The 21763-nt window shown below is 40.1% G+C and overlaps 1 protein-coding gene across 1 annotated transcript; it reads right to left on the reverse strand.

Moving 5' to 3' along the window:
* Positions 1-5025: 5025 nt before the first annotated feature.
* On the reverse strand, positions 5026-16247 carry GTF2A1L (general transcription factor IIA subunit 1 like; the record flags this gene model as incomplete). Its single annotated transcript, XM_080615007.1, has 9 exons — positions 5026-5133; positions 6681-6770; positions 7525-7806; positions 9335-9948; positions 10802-10895; positions 12096-12151; positions 13783-13906; positions 14205-14306; positions 16227-16247. The coding sequence occupies 9 exons, from the start codon at positions 16245-16247 to the stop codon at positions 5026-5028; spliced, it is 1491 nt and encodes a 496-aa protein (XP_080471133.1).
* Positions 16248-21763: the final 5516 nt, after the last annotated feature.

Consider the following 21763-nt stretch of genomic DNA (forward strand, 5'->3'; position numbering starts at 1 on the left):
ACAAGTTGGTTACATTGCCTCTAATGGGAGGAACACGAGGGCTTACATTTCATTGAACCAGTATAGTAGCATGAGACTTACATGTGACAGCTTATGGTTCACAGAAAGTAAAGCAAATGCATTTTATTTGGGCTTGTATACAAAGTTTCAGCATCTTAAGTCACATTCAGTAGATGATACTCATGGTTATTTGAAGACAGACCCTCAGCTGGTGTAATACATACCTCCCTTGCACACAGCTCTAAGATCTCTGCTTACTCCAAAACAGTCACGGCCAAACAGTTCCAGACCAAAAGCACAGACTCTGATATATAAGACAATGGTATTTTTGCAATGACTTTAAACCTTTTCCATTCTCCTTCTGAACTGAGTCCTTTCAACTCTGTGACGGCATCAGAATAAAAAAGCGTTCCAAAGCACACCTCTTAATGCCAAAACACTGCACTGCAAATTATATTTGCTTCCAATCAGTATACAAGCTCTGGGTGTAAGCACAGCTGTACTCACCAGCAGTTCACACACGTGGGGAACAAAGCAAGATCAAGATCAGAGGAGACTTAAAACTCTAGCCATCAATAAAAATACCATAGGATGCACCCCTTTGTGTGCACCAGCTCCTAGCTTAGCAGATAAGCAAAGGGGACTAGCATAGGATATTTAACTATAATAGAAACTAAAGACACTGGTGAAAAAAAGTCTACCTGGCCTAAGGCTTCTCTGTCACCTATCTCAAAACCAGTTTTCAAGACTAGTTTATTCAGACAGCACCTGGAAGAATCCTGCACACAATTTAGGACATATCTTGATAATGGGCAATAACTGGTTTACTTACCTTCTTTTTCAATAGGACAAGAGTTCACCAGCCCACCCTTCCTGTCCACCTGCCACATAACATTAGCAGGCAACGACATGCAAGAGAAATGAGTTTGAAATAGCAACAACTGAGTACCTATTTTACGATGCTGCTTAGTAACAGCAAAGAAGTATGAGATTTTCCTTCATATTTTTCTTTATTCTTTTTGCATTTTTCTTTTTGTACCTTCTGAAAGTTGAATGAAATTCACCACTTAGAAAATAATTGCTCGTTAAAACACAAAAACAAAACCAAAAAACCAGAAAACAAAACCCACACAACAAATTCATATACTTCAAATTTTTCTACACACAAAAAATGAGCAATAAGTTAAAGCAACACTTTAGCAATGACTTAGATTCAGTCTAAAGCCTCTCATAAAAGTCACACTTGTTATTCAATCTGACTTCCTTTTGTAAACTTACCTTCTTTCTAGTGTAAAGTTTCACACAGCCATTTACTGAAGGATCTTGGATTACCACAACTTGTATTATACACCTCTTCCCATCACATCTACAGCAATGTGTTTGCTAAACTGTTAGTGGCTATCAAAAACATTAATATGTAAACTATTCAGATCAAAAGCACTCTGATCTGATTACTCCTCAATTCATAGGCTACAGTAATTAGTTAACTGACCTTACATTTTAATAAGAAATATCTTTCTCCAATATAAAATTCCTGACTTTCAGTATATTTTGTTGTGTCTATTCAAAGCTCTAAGTCTTTGCCAGTGTCCATTCAAGATGACTGGAAGCAAAATATGGGGCAAGTTTTGTATTCTTAGATGGAAGATGAAAGTCAGTCCTACCGCAGGAAGCCAAATAGAAAGTCCATAGCTCTCCACCAAGAAAACCACTGCAAGCACTCCCAAGGAATACATGCAGCATAATTTGGAGAGAGCCAGAAGATGTGTAGTGCTATGAATTCAGGAGCCATTTCCCCACATAGCGGAAGGGTTGAGATAGGAAGAGCAAAACCCCACTCTAATCCCTAAAGCTTCCACCTTTCATAGCTCAGGAATGCACTGGATAGAGCCCACATTAAGGGTCCTTCCTATCAAGAAGGTGCTGCATTAGAAAACACAACTAAATGAAAATCCAGGAGATGCTTGCTGGTGTAGCTAAACTATCTTCAGCAACATCTTTCGATGCAGGTCAGCTTTAGCCAGGAGCAACAGCCAGCTATGCATATGGTTGGCAAAGCTCCAGGAGGAAAGATGGCAAACCATCCTTTTGGATTTTGAATGCTGATATTACAAGAGTTGTGAAAAAGCAAAAGAGGATGAAAAGTATCACTAACACCCACTCTGTAAAACTTACAAGAAGTTTGGTAATTAAGAGATCAGTGTTAAAAATACTTCCAATCCTAGATGCGCAGTCTACACAGTCAATAGTATACTCAAACTGCTCAGGCACTGCAGCAAGTTGTCGTAAAAATTAACTTGCAAAACTCTCAAGTACAGAAAGTGTTTCAAGAATGGAATAAAAAGGCAGAAGAGGCTAACAGGTAGAAGGTATGTAAATAAGTATGAATTGGTAAAGCCTAAGAGACGGGGGACAATTTCTACTCTATTTAACTCCAATACATGTCAGCATCCATTCACAGAGGAACAAGGTCTGAAAAGGGACAGGGAGAGAGAGCATGAGCAGTTATAAGGATGCTCAAAGCATCCTTACCGTCACATGCAGGCAGTCTTACCACCACCAAGTAGAAAGATACCGCAAAGAGGAAAAAGCTGACTATCTTCAAAACTAGCCCAAAATTAGGTACACTTCAGCCACTTCAATTTATAGTGACCACAGGACCAAGTTCTGTTTCCAGAAGCAACATTCAGAGACTGTGTGGTACTTAGTGAAAGGTGCATATCCATTCATGTCCCATGGATTCCTGTGCTACACTACCTCTGCTTCCAGTCTTTTCTGAAGCATCACTAGCTGCCCAAGTTGAAGGTGGTCCCACAGTTCATAATGTACACCTTGGAGCCTGTGAGAGTGCTGAAATCTAAAATCATCCATCATGTAGTAACAGCTACATTTCCTGTGCATTTATGAGTCTGAAGCATTGCACCAGTGTGGCTGCAAGTCAGCTGAATGGGGAAAAAAGAAATCACACATGGTAATATTTTAACTGTCTCCAAATACACAATTCTTCACATGCCATCAGCAGTATATGTAAAAGACAAAAGAAATGCCACACTCAGGCCAGGCCCTGTAGTTCAGTGACCTGTTTTTGGTACTGGAAAGCAGCAGATATGTATAAAAACAAAAACAAAACAAAACAAAAGCATGCAAGAAACTCAATAGTTGTTCAAAACATACCCCACAAGGGAAGCATCTCAACTGCTTATGCCATCAGCAAAAGTGGGTTTTTTCCTTCCCCCATTTCTTCTATATATTCCTTCTCTCCACCTCTTTTTTTCTTTCTCTTTAAGGTCTCCACATCATCCAAGGGAGCAGAGAAAAACAAATCGTCTCATGATGTCTTCTTCCAGCAGATGTAAAAGAAGCAGCCAGGAGGGAGGGGTACCATGTGCTTGTTTGTAGCGCTGTCCAGCACAAGAGGGACAGGGACCTGCTCGAGCGAGTCCAGGGGAGTCCACAAAGACGCTCCGAGGGCTGAAGCACCTCTGCTATGGAGACAAGCTGAGAGAGCTGGGCTTGTTCAGCCTGAGGAAAACAAAGCTCATTGGAGACCTTGTAACAGTCTTCCAACACCTAAAGGGGGCTTGCAAGAAAGCTGGAGGGACTTTTACAAGGCCATGTAGCGACAAGAGAAAAGGAATGGCTTTAAACTGACAAGAAAGATTTAGATTAGACACTAGGAAGAAACTCTTTACTATGAGAGTGGTGAGGCCCTGGCACAGGTTGCCCAAAGAAGCTGTGGCTGCCCCATCCCCAGCAGTGTTCAAGGCCATGCTGGATGGGGCTTGGAGCAACCTGGTCTAGTGGAAAGTGTCCCTGCTTATGGCAAGGGGTTGGAACTGGATGAGCTTTAAGGAGCTTTCCAACTCAAACCATTCTATGATTCTAGCAGGATTATTCCACTCTTAAGTCAGCCTTGCTGAGGATTTACCATTTAGTTTCCAGTATTGCCATACAAGGAATCAGAGCTAGCCAGAAGAAAGCTGTAGCTCCAAAGGGTTATGGCCCACACGCATGGGCACAGAACTTTTTTGTCCTCTATTTCTACAGGAACAAACAAAATATTAAGGACTGTTAGGAATGCAGTTCTCATGGCAGGTTGAGCTACTGTCACGTGTATGGCTTCTACACACTTCTCTAAGCAAAGTTTATATTTAGGGAACACAAATACAACTCTCTGCTTGAAACATGTACAAGATGACATTTTATTATCATACACAATTTGTATCATTCACAGCTTACTGGTCTGTAGTCCCAGAATGTGGTAGATATGTACAGAAGCAAACTTAAAACGATTTTGCATTGACAGTGAAAATAAATCACATTTTAATGTCAAATCTCACTGTTCATTGCATCTCAGTAGTCAGAAGGTATAGAATAAACAATAATAATTCTCATATATTGAGAGCTCAAGGGTCATCCACCCACATTTCCTGACTTACATCTTAAGCACCCGTATTTAAGATGAAGTCAAAAAACCACAAAGCAACAACAAAATAAGCAAGGGAGGAAAGAAAGGGGAGAGAAAAGTACACAGCTGAAACAGCCACAGGTTTCAAACTTGCAGAGATGTTGCTCTTATTCTAACTCAGCAGCCTTTGAAAAGAAATGCATAGTATAACCAACAACTGTCTAGTTTTATATTTCTTTATATTTCAACTCATACTTTAGCTCTTTTTTTTAAATATGTGGAAATAAAACCAACAGAACAGATATTTACTTACATTTAGCCACTTACTATTGCACTAGCTTCTTGAATTACAGATTCAGCATTCTGGTCTTTAAAGGTATTCCAATGACATTTCTTGTGTAGAAAAGTAATGAAATAATCAGAAAAGAACAGTGAAGATAACTGAGTAGCTAAGAATAATGGGGTTTAGTTTGCATGTATTAACAACACTTTTTGCATATTTTTATCATAGCTTTGTTGTTTTGCTGGGTTTATTTTTTATGGCAAAACAAGACGTTTCATAGAAGGTTTGTAAGGGAATAGTGCCGCAGCCTTAAAGTACGTACTTCAGTGAGGTTTCACCACTCTGCATCTCCAATGGCTTTTGAAAAAATGTGGTCTTTACCCTCAAAGGACATCACTCCGTCTTTTAAGGAGAACTTCCATTTGTTCTTACTTCGATGTATCTGATGGAAAAAATCAATACCCCACCCCCCAAAAAAAAATATGTATCTTAGACCATCCATTAAAGAGGGTGTTTTAAGCACAACCTGGTTTACAAACCTTGATTTTCTTTTAAAATCCTGATAGCCCAAAACATGTGAAGCACTGTCACTGAACACACAAGGGAACAACCTCCTGAATCTCAGCATCTCCCCAGCTCCCAAAGCAAAGGGAGCTGTGTGACAGGAAACAAGACAATGATGGAGCAATTTCATGAGTGTATCAATCCCAAAATATACTGCACCCTACAAACAAGTATGGCTGAACTAAACTGCAGTGGTTTTCTTCTCCAGTACACACTGCATAGCAATATTGTGTGCATACAGACATTAGGATGAGGCCAAAGGAGGAAAATGTCACTTAAAAGCAAATACTGCCACGCAAACCCATAAGAAAGTGTTTGCATATTCTGTTTCTTTTTAAAGGCCTGCAAAACAACCTATACTGAAGAAAATATTTAATACTAAAAGAAGGAATTTTAAACATCTCTAGAGATTTTCTTGGATTCTAATCATCAGTCTGTTTTCAAGCCCAGAAGGAAAAAGGAGGAATAAAAATAAACAAAGACAATAATTTTGCCAAAAGCATTCTTTATATACTGAGGTAAGAAGCTTCAAAACTTTGCATACTTTTTCAATACAACACAAGTATTGAGGCTTCATTTCAGGTGCGTCTTCTAAACACATCCCTCTAATCATGTTTTCCCAAATTACTTGTTTCAGTAACACTTTAATAAAGATAATTTTCTTTGCACCTCATTATTTCCTAAAACACAGACACTGTTAAGGGAGGCCTAGATGAACACACACACACACAAAAAATATCACTAGTCAGTTTTGAAAGAATAAAAGCCAAAAGTTCTTAAGCAAACTATAAACATATCTGTCCATATTTGGTTCAAAATAAAATATGGACTTTGTTTTGTCAGCTTTTAAACTACTGACAAAGAAGTGTCCAAAACCAAATTAATTACTCCTAACTTTGGTATGATCTTCAAGAGTTCAAAATAAGATTGAATTTTAAACATTAAAATGAAGAGGACAAAACGGCCCTTAACTTCTTTGTTTTTCAAACAACAGAATTCTGGTAGGAAAAACTCTCAGCGAGCACTTCAAAGGCAAAGAAATGTAAAAGAAAGTACATGCACTCCTCTTTTCTGTTACCCATTTTGAAAGTCTTAATCCATGGCTGAAAATGCATTCTTTCATCCATGGTACCGTTGATATTACTTAAAAGTTAAGCAAATGCATAAGCTTTTGCTGCTTTCCAAATCTTTCTTTTGCACAGTTTGGTCCCCTTTCCTTTAATAGGCCATTATGAACCCATTGATTATCCTTATTTCAGAAAACAGGAGGTAAGTCTTCGGCTTACTGTAAGCTGAGCACGTAATTTAAACACTCAGTTATTACAGCATCAGGTTTCCTTTAAATGGCACTGACAGTAGACAATGGACTTGCTGAAGATATTATTTAGAATAATTAAGGATCAAAAATAAAACTATATACTCTACCTTGTCATACTGACAAACTATCAGATTGTTGGTGTCAAACAAGTCTTGAATGTCCTGTTCACTGATATCATCACCAGAATTTAAGGGGTCCTAAAGATTAAAATTGTATTTTATACATTCTTTCAGAATAGCACTGAATATACTTGACATTAAACACACCTAGAACAATAAAGGTTACCACTGGAAAAAATAAAGACCTAGAGGCTATGAAGACCATGTTGTACAGAGCTCATTTATAAGCATCTTTACATGCTTACATTCTCAAAAACACTCTAAACAAAAAACACAGGTCAAAAAGCAAGACTGCTAACTTAACAAAACTGACCCCAGTAACTGGAACACTACTAATCAACTAGCATTCATTTTAAATCCAGGTGCTAGGAGTTGGTTCTCTTGTGAATCTCCAGAATATGAAATTGCACACCTTCAAGGAAACCATTTTCCTAGGAAATGTTATGTACTTGTATCACATTGTTCTCTGTCTAATCCCCTGGGTCCTTCAGAAGGAAAAGAAACCTAGATTTGTATCCTGGTCTTACTTAATTAAAAAGCAGAACTCCATTCCACTGAGGCCAGCTTTTTACTATTGAACTTTAATTCTGGTGATTAAGTATTTTAATTCATCCAATAAACAAATGACTTCTCAACATCTCTTTCATTTGTCCACAGTCCTCAGAATGAGCTCAAATAATTTCCCAGCAGTACCTTCTATCTCAAGAGATATCTAACTTAACTATGCATTCTCTGCATTACACATACCAGGAATCAGGCTGGGTCAAACAATTCAACAGTCAAGATAGATATACTATCATACCATGCATCACAAGGCTTAAAAGTAAATTACCTCCTCAATTATATCTATTTGGGGCTCCTCATTATCACCACCACTGCTGCTAGACTCTGTGTCCGAAGTACTGCCACATTCTCCATCATCCTCATCACCCAGAACTTTTAGATCCTCTGATTCAACACCAATGAATTCGTTCTCCTCTCTATCTTTTGTATGCGGTATTTCTTTCTTGGGAGAACCATCACCAGTACCATCTAGCTGAATTATGCCTTCAATGTCGCTGCAGATATCCTTCTCCGATCGTAAATTAGATTCCATCTGCACAGTGGATTCCATCTGACAGGAAGAAAACAGACCAGAGACAGCTTGTGAATTAACACCACATAGCTATTATTGTTTAAATGCCTCAAAGCCTAAGATTTTTGTTTAATAAAGTGACAAAATTGGGGCAATGAGAGTTTCAAGTCCCAGCCTTCTTGTAAACCCTGAGTACATTTGCAAATCTTGTTCTTACACTTAAGCTTAAATGGAATCCATGTCACATATTCCTCAGCAATACAGAAAGACATTTTGCTAGACTTTTCTTTAAATGCTATTCTACTCAAACAACTTAAGAAGTTGATAGAGCAGGCCTTTAGAATTTCTATTGCAAAGAAAACTCCAAGAAAAAAAAAAAAGAAATAAACTACTTCCCCACTCCCAAAAATAGCATTTTTCATTTTTGAAATAGAAGTCAATATGAACTCATCCCTCTTCCTCAACTCAATCAAAATGCTTTGTTTAAATAAGAGATAAGAAGCTGAGAGAGACAGTATTTTCAGTACTTCAAGTTCTCTTCATAGAAGTGCTAGAATTCCTAAACAGAGCATTCACAGGAGCATAAAAGGGCCTGAAGCTTTCAACCATCTTCAGTTTCTCATTAATTTTTTATTGTAGCACTTAATTCTCCTCCACATACACTTTCAAGAAAACTCACACTTTGTTTTGACCTTCCATTCTTACTACAGACAGTCTTCATCATCCTGCCATCAAAGTTCAGATGAGAAACAGAACACGCTTTCCATTTACAGCCATTTGTCCTTACTGTTATTAAATTTGCATTTAATAAATTTGCTTCAATCACATCTAAGCACTACAACTTAAAAGTTAGCAAACCAGCCTGAACTTCAAACATCTGCAAATAATTTCTGGAACAAAAATTAGATGAGGTCAAGAAAGTGGCTTATTAATTAAAATCATTCAAGTTTTTCTCACAGCTTGAGCTGAATTCTAGTTTGTTTAGGATTTCCGACCCCCCCCAAGGAAATACATTTCCTTCCAGCAGACTTTCACTTATCAAATCTGACTCTTCATACTTAATATGCATTCTCAATGCTCTTCACACATTACAAGTTAAAACTAACCCCAGGTGAAACTGCAAAGCAGTTTGCCCACAACTGGGCAGTACCTATATGCAGATTCAGTGTCGGAATGACACAGGAGTTCTCAAAGGGTCATTCATGTCTGCTCAGCCACAAAAAAAAAAAAAAAAAAAAAAACAAACCCAAAACTCTAATCCCCCAAAATAGTCAGGAAGTCTAAGAATACATTATATCAATTCACTCCACTTTCAGCATTTAGATTGACATTCTCATCAATCCCAGTATTTCAGCAATATTTGTGACCAATTCTTAATGTAAAACTAAACAGTCAGCTACTGCTATTCAAATCAAGCTCAAGATCACGTGGAATGATAGAATGGTTAGGGTTGCAACAGACCTTAGAGATCATCTGATTCCAACCCCTCTGCCACATCTCTCATGATACTTCAACCAACCATCTTCAATGGATGTATTTTCACCAGCTGAGAAATACAAGGTCTTACCTTGTCAGAGGAAGCAATTCTGTCCTGATGTTTCAGAACAGTGCCATTATCCAAACTGTTGCCCATGATAATCAGGTCAATGATATCATCAGACACCTGCTGGTGTACTGACTCCTGAAGCTGAACGCCTAACTGCTCCTCCACGTCCAACAGCACACTGCTCGAGTCGTTTGCCAGGGATTCAGCAGGAGAAAACCCTTTGGAGGATTCTGGAGTAAACACAGCTGTGTGAAGACTCCCATGCTGGGGTTTTTCTGTTGAGTCTGCACACCGATTTAATGCTGCATCAGATGGAAGCTGCTGCTGACTCACAGAGGGCTGCTGGACCAAAGACGTATTGGCAGAGTTCTCCAGGTTGTTTTTTTCCATGACATTTGGTTGAAAAACCATGGTGTGTTGGGCAGCAGTGTCCTGGGGCTGCAATATTTCAGCAGAAGATGCTGTGCATTTTTCACCGGTGACATCACTCAGCTGTGCAACACTGGGAACATTGGCTTTCAGAACTGAAGGTTGCCCAAGGGGCTGATACATCTGCTGAACAGGATGATGGAGAATACTCACATCTCCTGTAGTCTGCGTGACCACAACAGGCACATTTACCTTATAAAGGTGCCCTACAAAGAGAAGAGTTACAAACTGCTCCAACAGGTTAAACTACAGGTTCATCCAGGTCACTGTCCTGTTACCACTAATTACCAACAGCAAACATGAAGGCAAATCATGAGAAACAGGATGCCTACAAAGCAGTACTCTCCCCAAATTTAATCCTTACAGTTATTCTTATCAGTGTTAGAATTGAGATGCCAGAGCTAACCTCCCAATTTCATTTAATTATTCTTTTCCCCACACACATGCTTACGCACAGAGTCACTCATATCAGCCTATAGGTCTCCAAACCTTCGTGATTATACCTGAAATAGGTATCTAGAGACATAAGTTCTTATCAAAGAACAGCTGCTGGAGAGAAGAGTCAATCTATGACAGAAATAAGCCTTCCACTCATCACACCCTAAGCAGTACAAGCACATTTTTGTACAAGCACTACAGGCAGTTTTATCAACAAAAGAGCGTAAGCAAAAAGGTTAATGAATGACTGGATTTTATTTGAATAAGAAATCAATTTGATTCCAAAGCACCAGAAGGGAAGATTGTCCCTTATATAGGAGGAGATACCAGTGCCCAGACTGACAAAGCAGCACATTTGCGAGCAACTGTAAAACAAAATAACCTGGCAGCCCATGTTAACTAACCTGCAAGTGTGCATAACTGAGACACTAATTACCCAACATTATTACTTCCCTATGCAGCAATCACAAACACAAAGGACAAAAAAAGTGGATGATAAATGGCTCCACCCACGTATACTTTAACTTCCTATTTGTTTTATCTACTGTTCTCCGCATCATCTTTCACTACCCACACACAGTCCACATGCTGTAACATTTTACATCTCCTCTTTAATCTTACCAGATGCTGTTTGTAGCATCACTCCAGCCGGTACATGTACAGGATAAGCAATACCCGAAGGGTGAGTAAGAGTTGCACCTGCTCGTGAAGCACCCTAGATACACAAGAGCTTCATTAAGAAATAGTGCATACTTTATCTCCTAGGGCCCTACATGTCACACACAACATATCCAGATGAAACATCAACGAAGGCCTTTTTGTGATCATCTTTACTGAAGAGTTGCTTCAGACTTTTGAAATTTAGACATGTAAAGAGCATTATATATTGATAGGATAATAACTTGTCCCAAGTATATCCTATTTTCCAATTACCACATTTCCTTTTTGTTAACAGAACACTTTACCCCTTCCATGTACACACCATCCAGAAAAGTATTCTTCCACTCAGAGCCACTTTATCCTAAGCTTATGCATTACTTCACACAGCACAGGCTCCTTGCCTAGGTCTGTGAAGTCACTTCACATTTTCTTTTTCTCCTGGAAAGTGGAGTTGGATACACATCTCCCTTTCAAACTAGCTGTTCCAGGGAATTCCTGTTTTTAAATCAGGAAACTTGCACATTACACAAACATCTTCTCTGTATTATATTTCAGCCTGACAAGCGAGTTAGCTTGAGGCTCAGGAGGCACTCAGTAAATTCATCAAGCTCTGACAGTTAATAGCCTCTCCCCAAAGAAATTTTGCCATGCCCAGAGTTTAGAACCTGTCAACTCTAAAAACACCCATTGTCTTCTGGGCTATTTCTATATCTCACGGATAATGCTGCTCGCAGCTTCACTAGTGCTAGGATATCCCAACCATGAATTACTGTAACACCCAATGATTAAAAAAAGGATCTGCAGATGTGTATTTCCACTACTACACTTCCACCCTATGGGCTAAATACACACAGCCACATCTTCCAACACACTTCTGGCTGCACTGCTTGCAAAACCAACTGGTAGATTTCCCATCCCTTTTCACTGCTCAAATAGAAGCAGCAAAGTTACAGCTCTCTCTGCAGACTCTTAGTTTTTTCATGGTCTTCACAAAAAATAAGTAACTAAAAGGACCAGAAGCAACAACGAGTTTCCTTAGCTGTTTATTCTCTCTCAGCAGGACTCCTGCTCTCTTGCTGTATTGGACAGGTGAAATCATGAGAAATGCTACTTTTTCAGTCCCTAAATGCTGTTCTGAAGATCTATACATGGAAAATACGTAATATTTGCCTCCCATTAAGCCTATTAACAATTGACAATCATTTAGAATTCAGAATAATCAAAACTGAAAGAAAACATCACTACAGCTACGCACCGGGTCTACTGCTGTAAAATGCTGAAAACCTTTGGCAGTTGGGATGACAAAAGAAGCTATAAAACCAAAAAATATAAAAATGTTAATTTTTCAGACACAGTTGATCTTTCAGTAATTTACAGCAAGGACTGCTGAAACTAAAGCAATTTGATTTCAGTTCACACTCATTAGATCAACAAACAAGCACATCGAGGTAAGGCTCTTAAATATACTTCCCTTTATGCTGCTTCAAGCTTACGCTGTACTTGAGGGAGGAAAAGATTATACTCTGAATTTACAAAACTTATATTTTGCTAAAAGCTGGTCTTGGAGATTTGTTTGTTTGTTTTACAAATATTTATTATAACTATTTCATCTATTTAAGCTGCACTGTAAAAATTAAGCATGCCATTTCTATATGCCATCAATTACATGGACAGATGTGCAATACTACCATGTTTACATGACCAAGAACGCATATGTAAAATGTACTGCCTTGTAAACAAGGGGAAAGTATGCAAGTATTTTTCTGCACTATAGCAAATCCAATAGTGCTAATAGTAAGAACACTAAGGTGGGATTTTCAAAAGCACTCAATACTGACTTCAGTGAAGATAAACCAAAGGGAAAGCTGTCCCAGGCTTCAAGAAACAAACAACTGAGTAATACTAACTACTTTGAAAATCCCTAGCCATGGAACAATTCAAATTCCATTAAAAAAAACCCAAACAAACCCAAAAACAAAACAGCAAATAAAAAGTTCACTGGCTTCAACAGATTGTTTTGCCTTAGTATTGCTCTTCCAAAAACCATGAGTAATAAAGTAAAGCTCATTAAATGTAAAGCCTTCAATAGCAAACAAACTCAAAAGTATTTTCCCTTTAAGCAGATGGAATAAGTAAAACATCTGTTTCCAAAACCAGCCCATTCAACTATAAAGATTGTAAAAAGCCAAAAAACCCAGATGAAGAGTCCCTGCCTAACCCTGAAGTGCACTACAACTCAGGTTTTAATTAAATCATCTCATGATTCTGTGTTTATTTGTCCTTACTGGGAAAGGAGCTAATGGCCCCTCACTGGGAGAAATCTCAGCTAAGCATTACACTCTATCACAACATTACTACAGTGGTCAGCTGGACTTAATTGAGACTAATAGGTCCTGATGTAAGAGGCTGAGTGAAAGTAAGTACTTCTCTGCAAAGGGAATATTGCTTTTAGGAGAACTAACTGAGAGGCAAACAAAAAGCACTCACACTCTTCTGTTTGAGCAAGGGATTACATTTAAACAAACGCAGAACATTGTTCAACACATCAGAGCTGCATGGCACAAACATGCCATATAACCTCTGCATACATCATGCCTTACATTAAAAGGGGAAGTGAAAGCTTAACCCTACTGGTACATTTGCAATTGAAGGGTTCCACTTCTGGACCGCAGAATTGGCTAAAACACTCTTCAAATTGTGCTACTGGAAATAAACAGCAGATTACAAGCATGTAGACAGAATTACATTAGTTTATCAAATTTTAACTTGTCCTTTATTGGTATAATTCTGCTTTCAAATAATTACCATTCCCCATCATGATAGACGGGGATACGTAAGAATCACAAACCAAGATTATTCCACAACTTTCAAGTCTTCCAAAAAGATTTCTGAATCACTAAGTGATTCTTAAATTGTGTCTGTTGTAATCAACAATATCTGACCTGTTGAAGCCTGCAGAACACGGTGAAGATTCTGTGGCAACTGCAGAGTAAACCGTTGAGAATGGTGGCTATTCTTGAAGAAGCCTTCTGTTGCCTTAGACTGCATCACCTTGGTTTCCCAACGCTGCAGAAGGATTATTATTAAGGTCAACAGACATCAGCTTTAAAAACAAACCACAGCTAAAACTATCATCACATATTCCTGTTTTTTCCAAGAGTAAATTGACTGATTCTATCCAACAAACATGGTGACAATCACCACTGAATTTCGACTTCCAGCAGCCCAACACATCCTTCACAGCATACCTTAAGTCAGGACAAAATATGCGTGCTTTAGAGGGCAAAGAAAAGGTCAGATGCACCATCCCAAAAGAAAAAAATAAAATACACAACTTCTATTAATGCAGGGGAACCCAACAAACCTGCTTCAAGTCTTGGACAACCCGTTCCTCTAAACCCTCCTCTGCAAAGAGTTCCCGCACACCTTCAATCACATCTTCAATAACAGACTTGTATAGTTTGGCCTATGTTTAAGAAAATAAAAATATTTTCAAGTTAAGATGAACATTCAGTCATTTGAAATGACAGCACCAATCTAATCTTGCTGTAAAAACTACTGTCACAAACTGCAGAACATGAACAGAACAGTGTAATAAACTGAATACTCCCAAGTGCAAAGGTCTGCAAGACCATTCATTCTTTTAAATCCAACATCCCTGAAAAAATATTGGATTCAAGCCTCAAATTACTGGCTTCTGTGTGTTACAGTAATGCTTAAGAAAATCCTAGACATATTACAAAAACAGTTGCTGTGCCATATTGTTTTTAGATAAAAAAGCACATCTAAAATGCCAGTTTAAAACTGTATCATTCTAGTGTCATCGCACCTAACTTAAAGACCAACCAACACAAACTACTAAAATTGAGATGTGCCAATTCTACCAGAAGCACAATGTAAGCAACCTGCAAGAAATCAGAGACAGTTTACTTTTTTCTTTGTGGCAATAGTCTGATGCTGTATAGTAATTTAGCTATGGAAATGTTAATGCTCTAGTTATCAATACATATCATTCATCTTACAACACAACAGGAGCCCAACTCATGTCAGTGACTAAATCCTGAACCTCTAGTCAGACCTGGACAACAGGTCTAGACATGAGCTAGAAAACTGACCCACTCAAATGCAAACGTAAAATAAGCTTTTAATAATTTAAACTGCTAAACTTTAAACTATCACTACCACCAGAACAGCCTACATCAGGTGAAAGATGAAGCTGAGATTTTCAGGACACCTCAGAAGTTAAGATTTCAGGATATTAATTTGTATTTTCCTACAACATCCAATTAATATTTTACTGCTCTAAAGCTGTGTTAAACTGAAGATGATAAAAAGCTTGTTTAAAAAAACAAACACCAAAAACCTGTAAGTTATTAAGAAGTACTAGTTACATTGTTCACAAAAAGCTGCCAGCATAACAGAGCACTACTTTAAAATAACCATACTCATGCATGTGTTCTTATGGGAGCTTAGAGATCTCCAATTCTCCCACATTTCAGGATACTAGGAAGGTAAGAAGGAAAAAAAATTACTCTTGTACCACTACACTAAAAGATGCTGACTAGCCTGAATGCTTTGTCTTCATTACTAATCCAGAAGAGAAACTGAATTGAAATCTTTCAGCAGGCCCACTCCTCTCCCCAGGATGGCCAAGCTACAGTAAGAAAGCACACCCATTGCATTCTATGAAAACTGTACATAGCAATTGTACAATTCGAACACTACGTGTTTCCAAATTAGAGAGGAATGGTCACAGTGCAAATGTTACTGTACTCCAGCTTTCACACACACAGCTTTTCTTTCCAGAACCAAGCCATCCACATTGGAACTGCCAGCAACATTGGTTAACAAATTCCTGTGGGATGGCAGGGAAAGCAAAAGCCAAAAGCGAGTCTTAAACCGAAGCCTCCAAGGCTTCCCTGGGCTTACTGTCATCTGAAGCACTTTCTCTCTCAAGTCTTCACTTTCTCAAGTGAGAGAAAGTCTCACTTTCTCTCTCAGCCTCTCCGCTGAGGAGAGGCAGCAGATGAAGCCCGGAGGGGGAAAAAAGCCACCACCTTTCTCCTTGTCACCTCTAAGCTTGCACACCATCTCTCCACACCTAGAGCTACCCAGCACCTCGCACCAACACCTGCCACGATGCTTCTGCCTCCAAAACCCTTTTTTTAAACATCCACCGTCTAAAAAATAACGCCTTGCAAAGGGAAAAGCTGGAGGCTCTTCCTGGGCACCACCGCCTCCAGGGAGCAGGACGCCACTGCCGGGGCCCTGGCCCCAACCTCTCCCGCACGGCAACCAGAGCCCGCAGAGCCTTTCACAGCTCCTGAGCACCAGGTACACGCCGCGGTGTCGGGCCGGGACGCAGCCCAGCCCCGCCACAGCTCACCACAAAGTTAGCATGCGCCATGTTGCCGGCCCGCCGACCGCCCTCCCGCCTTATGGCGCCTTTGCCACAGAAAGGCGGCCTCCCCGCTGCAGGCCCCGCCCAGCCGCTTCTCTGCCTTCCTTCCTTCTCTTTAGTGGGCTCGTTGTTGTCCTCTCTGCACTGAAAGCCTCCAGCGTCTCCGGGTGATGGTTACTGAACCCTGGTTTCTTCTTTCAGAGACTGAAGACAGGGACCTGCCGCTGCACAAAGCTTAAGGCCGCCAAGGGGCCCGGTTTGTAGTTCAAGCCCTGAGCAGTAGCCTGAAGCTTCAGCTTGTGAGCACAGGGGAAAGGAGGCTTTGTCTGGAGAGCCACTTACCCGTGGTGCCAAAATGCACCTAGGAAAGCTGGCTACAAAAGCATATTATTTTGCTTTAATAAACTCTGAAGTCATTATTACCCCATAAATGGGGAGATAGCTGAAGCTACCAGTTAAGTAGCAGCAATCTGCTACAACTACACAAATTATTGCTTACATTTGCAGCAATCTGTTCATATGTTAGTACAGAGATCTACCAATTTCGCAGTTGCTCATCTGGAAAAATGTTCATTAATCTCATATATGTAGGAGAATATACACTTTGGTCTTTATACACCTTCTGTACATGGAGTGGTGTTGCCATTATGATTCCGAGAACCTAGAAATGCCATCTTTTTCCTTCTTTTCCCCTTCTTTTTGCTTTCAATTTTTAGGTAGCTGTGCTGGTACAGTGCTATTTGGCATGTGGCAACTCACCCATTCAGCTTTAATTTTTAAGGATGACTTACACATTCTAAAAAATGAAAATACTGTAATGAAAATACTGACAGACCCTTAATTATATAACTAGACTAACACCTACACCAACAACAACAACAAAGAAGCAACATCCATAATAATATTGTAAACTGCATATTCACGAATGAGACAAATGCAATTTGCTATTGAAGTAATTTTGCTCTGCAACAAAATTTGTTTAATGACACTGTCTGGGTCTTGAATTAAACAGCAGTTGCATATTCAGCTGTTCTGTATGCCCTGCATCATCATGAGGCAAAGGCAAGCCTTTCCCTCATGTTGCTTTGCTTATAGAATAATTTAAGTGATAAAACATTTATTTTTTAAAGCACGGTTCTTATTTGAAGCTGCCTGGGATGGTGCATACCAAGAGCATCGTTATTCTTCTCCTGTCTGGTGAGTCCTGTCATGTTAGCAGAGATGACTGCAGCCTTGAGGATCTCGCTGGGCCCTGGAGGTTGCAGATGGTGCTCCTGCAACTGGCTGCGACTTATTCATCAGGCAGATAAACCTGATGCTGAGCCATCTATCTGCCAGCATCTATCTGCCAGCACACTGCACAGCAGCTTTAGAAAGGTGGAAGTGCAGAAAGAAGATTTTATAAATCAGTTCCCTGCCTTCTACCACCCTTTATCTATGGAAAGTGCCCTGAAATCAGTGCAATTTCTATGCCTAACTTCAAAAAGAAAGAGAGATTGGGTAGCTTGATACCAGAGGACGTCTCAGCTGTCTCAGATAATGGTTGGGTTACTTTGGTTATGTCCACATTAAATTTTGCAGAGCAAAGCAAACGGTATTCACCTGCATTTCAGGTCGACTGCATGTCTCTGTATTTGCATATACGTAACACATCCCACCAGCGCAAGGCACTGTGGATATATCCCATCTGTTGTAAATGACATCCTTTGTATTGCTAGTGAATACCAAAACTCCTGTCACCAAGCTCAGCGTGTCAGCTCCCTTCATGCAAAGGACAACAGGCTAAGCCTCCTGATAGTACACAGCTATGGCTGCAGAGAAAGCAAAAACTGGGAGTGGGAATACAACTTTCCAAACTGCACAGGGAGGTTGCAGGGTGCGGCTCGTGCTACACCAAGGCACATCTGCTTTCATCTGAGGTCTAGCAACATACTTTATGTGATTTCTTTTACAAATTCCTGGAGAAGGTGGCTTTTCATTCAAGCATTGTGAGCAGTGTCAGCTGAGCAGCATGAGGAAGCCTGGTGTACACTGAAAAAAATCAATCTTCTCTGAACAAGAAAAAATATTTAAAAAATTTAAAAATATTAATAAATTAATAAATTAATTATATTAATATTGATAAAATATTAATAAATTACTATTAAAAAATTAAAACACGGACCTTAAAGCTCATCCAATTTCAACCCACTGCCAGGAACAAGGATATCTTCCACTAGACCAGGTTGCACCAAGCCCCATCCAACCTGGCCTTGACCACTGCCAGGGAGGGAGCAGCCACAGTTGTCTGTGAATAGCATTAATCATACTGACTGGCCAGCTTTGATACTGGTGATCTTAACCTAGTATCAGTGTCCTGCAGTACAAAGTGCAGCCCTGTCGTGATTTTTATGCATATGGTTTCTGTTAAATTTAAGCCTGCTTTTAAGAGAAAAAACTGAGGCACAGACACACCACATCTTTTGCCCAAGCTCATAAATGCCAGTTGGGAGCAGCATCCAGGTTTCATTAGACTTGGTTCTAATGAAAGTCCAGTCCAGCTCTCCCCATTGCAGTCTCTTTAACAGCTCCCAAGAGTTTTTGAAATCAAACTATGGAAAAGATTACCATGCTGTTCAAACCCTCCTGATTTTTAGGGGGTTTGTCAGCATTTGGGATAGTGCTGCTTAAGGGCACCTCGAACATTCGTTTACTAGACAGGTTTTAATTTGTAATTATTTATACTCCTCTTGGTACATGATGTCTAGAGAAGATTTATTTTTGGATGATGAACCTTTATTAATCATTAAAAAATATATATAATAATTTACTGGTTTGAAATGCCTTCCCTCTAGAAACGGAGCCCTCAGCAAACTCAGATGCTTGGTAACGAATGCCCTCTTCTGCTTAAATGCAGCATTGCTGCTGTAGAGGAGCTCGGCTACTCAACCGCAGGACTGCAGAATTCTTTGTCAGGCATGTTTTACAAATACCATCTTGCCCGTCTTTCCAAGTAAACGCAATCATTCTTAGGAGGAACCGGTTGCAGAATCCTGGCAGTTCCCTTTGAAATGCCTTGACACGGACAGAACTGTAATTTCACTTTAAAGGTATTCTCTAACATGCTCCCTTTGTTTTCAGCTGTTGACTCATACAGTACTCTAGTCTCATAACCAATTTTATTAACAGCATGATTTTGTTATAAGCTCCATCATTTCTGTGGGGTTCAGAGACTGGTAACACTGGGACCAGTGATTTGTTCCTCTTTCATTGTTCATGTGTAACTCCTGTTTCTTCAAGGGCCTCTCCTTTTTTAAACCATTTAAACCACTTTATCAGAGGGACTGTAGAAAGACCTGTCCCCTAATTCAATTTAATTACAGATTTTAAGGACACTGGATGGAATAAGAAAAGCTTTGACCTCTACAAACTGCTATATAAAAATGGCAGTCCTGGTGGATTGAATATACTGAGTAGTACTGTGTATCTCAGCTCCTTGATAAGCCTAGGGACTTGTGTAGTATGAGTAAGCCTAATTAAGGAAGAAATAAGGCTTGCCTTTCCTAAATACTCACCCTGATACAAATACCATATGTGGAGAGAAAGCCTCATAGGGAAACAGCAGCCACCAGCCACTTCCCTGTCCATACTTTCTGCCATACTCATGCCAGTGCCCAACTCAGCACTCATCTCCTGCTCCCTCACCTCTTTTGCTGCCTGCCGTGTTTACCTATGACATACAGATGCTTGTAGTACCCTCTTTCTCAGAGAGACCCCAGTCTCCTGCCCTGTGTCCCCAAGAAAAGCCCCAGTCCAGCTTCCTCCTCTTTGGTCAACTGCTTTTGCTTTCATTGCCTTTTAATTCTTTTCCCTGACATCTTGCCCCCTCCATCAATGGTTGAAATCCCCTTCCCTTCTCGCTGCTGGAAGTTCATAGTCAAGCAGATGATTGCAGAAGTCCAGCAGTTTTAGTGCAAAGTTAAATAAGAGCACAGCAGCATGTTTTGGTCAAGGCCAATTTGCTCTGACTGACTTGATTCCTCTCCAAATTACCAAATGCAAAGCTGAGCCCCTTTCACCAGCAGTGGGTTTTGCAGCACCAACCATACCACTGAAATAATCCAGCAGGTGACTTTGAGAGTCAGGTTGAAGCACAGTTTAACAGTCAGGTTCTTCTTTTTACTGCCTAATTGATATCAATTTAACACCACTAAAAAATAACTCAGGTGTATGGAGACTAACCTGCATCAGGTCTTGGAAGCATTTGTGTGAGGACCCCAGGATTTGCTCAAGGTCATCTTTCTAAGCAAACATGGTTGGGCTCCTCCTGTCCTAATACATGACCTTTTCATGCTTCTCTTTTTTCCTTTCTTTCTTTTTTTTCCTCCAACTCTCCTTTTGTGTAGATCTACCTGAAGGAGATGTTCTGCACACCCTTTTTGACATTATAATCACGTAATTAGTAGCAAAGATACTCAGTAATGGCTTTCCATGAAGGGGCTGAAACAGCCTGTCATCCAGGCAGTGGATGGCTTCCTCCATTTCAGATGAACTGCCATCTAAATCCTGGTGTCAGTACTTACATTTAGACAGTAAAATCTGCTCAACATTACAAATTACTTGATGGATGAAGGTCCCTTCCTACAGAGCAGTCCAGCAAGGTTACAGCGGTAGCTTACCTGTGGGTATCATCAGGCTAATGCCCAAGTTCTTGCTTTAAATCCTCCTTGTTCCACTGCTGAGTTTTGGTATTTTCATTGCATCTCCTCTAGCATGACTGTGTCATTGGTCCCTTGCACAAGCAAGATATTCCTGTCCAGGGAGATTAGGTTTCCATTACTGACAGCTATACAGATGGGATGTAGGGATGCTCATGACCGAGCAAGTTCTTCTGCTTGGCATGTAATGGCAGCACATACTAAATGAAGGCGGAGCCATCTGCCCTGGGCTGTGCCACACCACAAGCAGGCACCAGCTCATCTTGTTCAGGTAAGGCACCTCTCCCTGTCCCCTATCAGTCCCACAGCCACCTTGCTGTGTCTCCTGTTGCTCTGCCCATGTTCCCCTTCCTCAGCATCTCCCAACTCTGACTCATTCCAACCCCAGGAGAGCATTCAGTTCAGTTTCCATCTGCAGATACTCACAACTTTGTTTTCAATACCTTCCCTTGAAGGTGCTTCTCTGCATGAGTTCCTCACCGCTTTTTTATTTCAGTCCCACTTATAGGTAGACTTTTCACCTTCACTTAGAGAGGCAGCAGTTCTCCTTAGCCCTTCCAAACAAGCTCTGCCTGCTGCCCTTCTGCCAACTCCCTGCTCCCTCCTTGCCTCCTCCCTCTTACCTCCACTGCTTCCACTCATCATGAGTCTCTTCTGCTCCCAGCACGTCCATTCCACTTCTGATTTTCTCTCCTCAGACTTTTATTGTTGAATATGGAAATGGAGGTGAAAGTTATTTTATATTAAACCAAAAAGGCCCTCACAACACAATGTAGTGCTAGACTATACCTATCCACATGCAGAAATACCTAAGCACATGGGGTT

This window comes from Psittacula echo (genome assembly GCF_963264785.1).
Source record: "Psittacula echo genome assembly, chromosome: 4".
NCBI classification, from domain to species: domain Eukaryota; kingdom Metazoa; phylum Chordata; class Aves; order Psittaciformes; family Psittacidae; genus Psittacula; species Psittacula echo.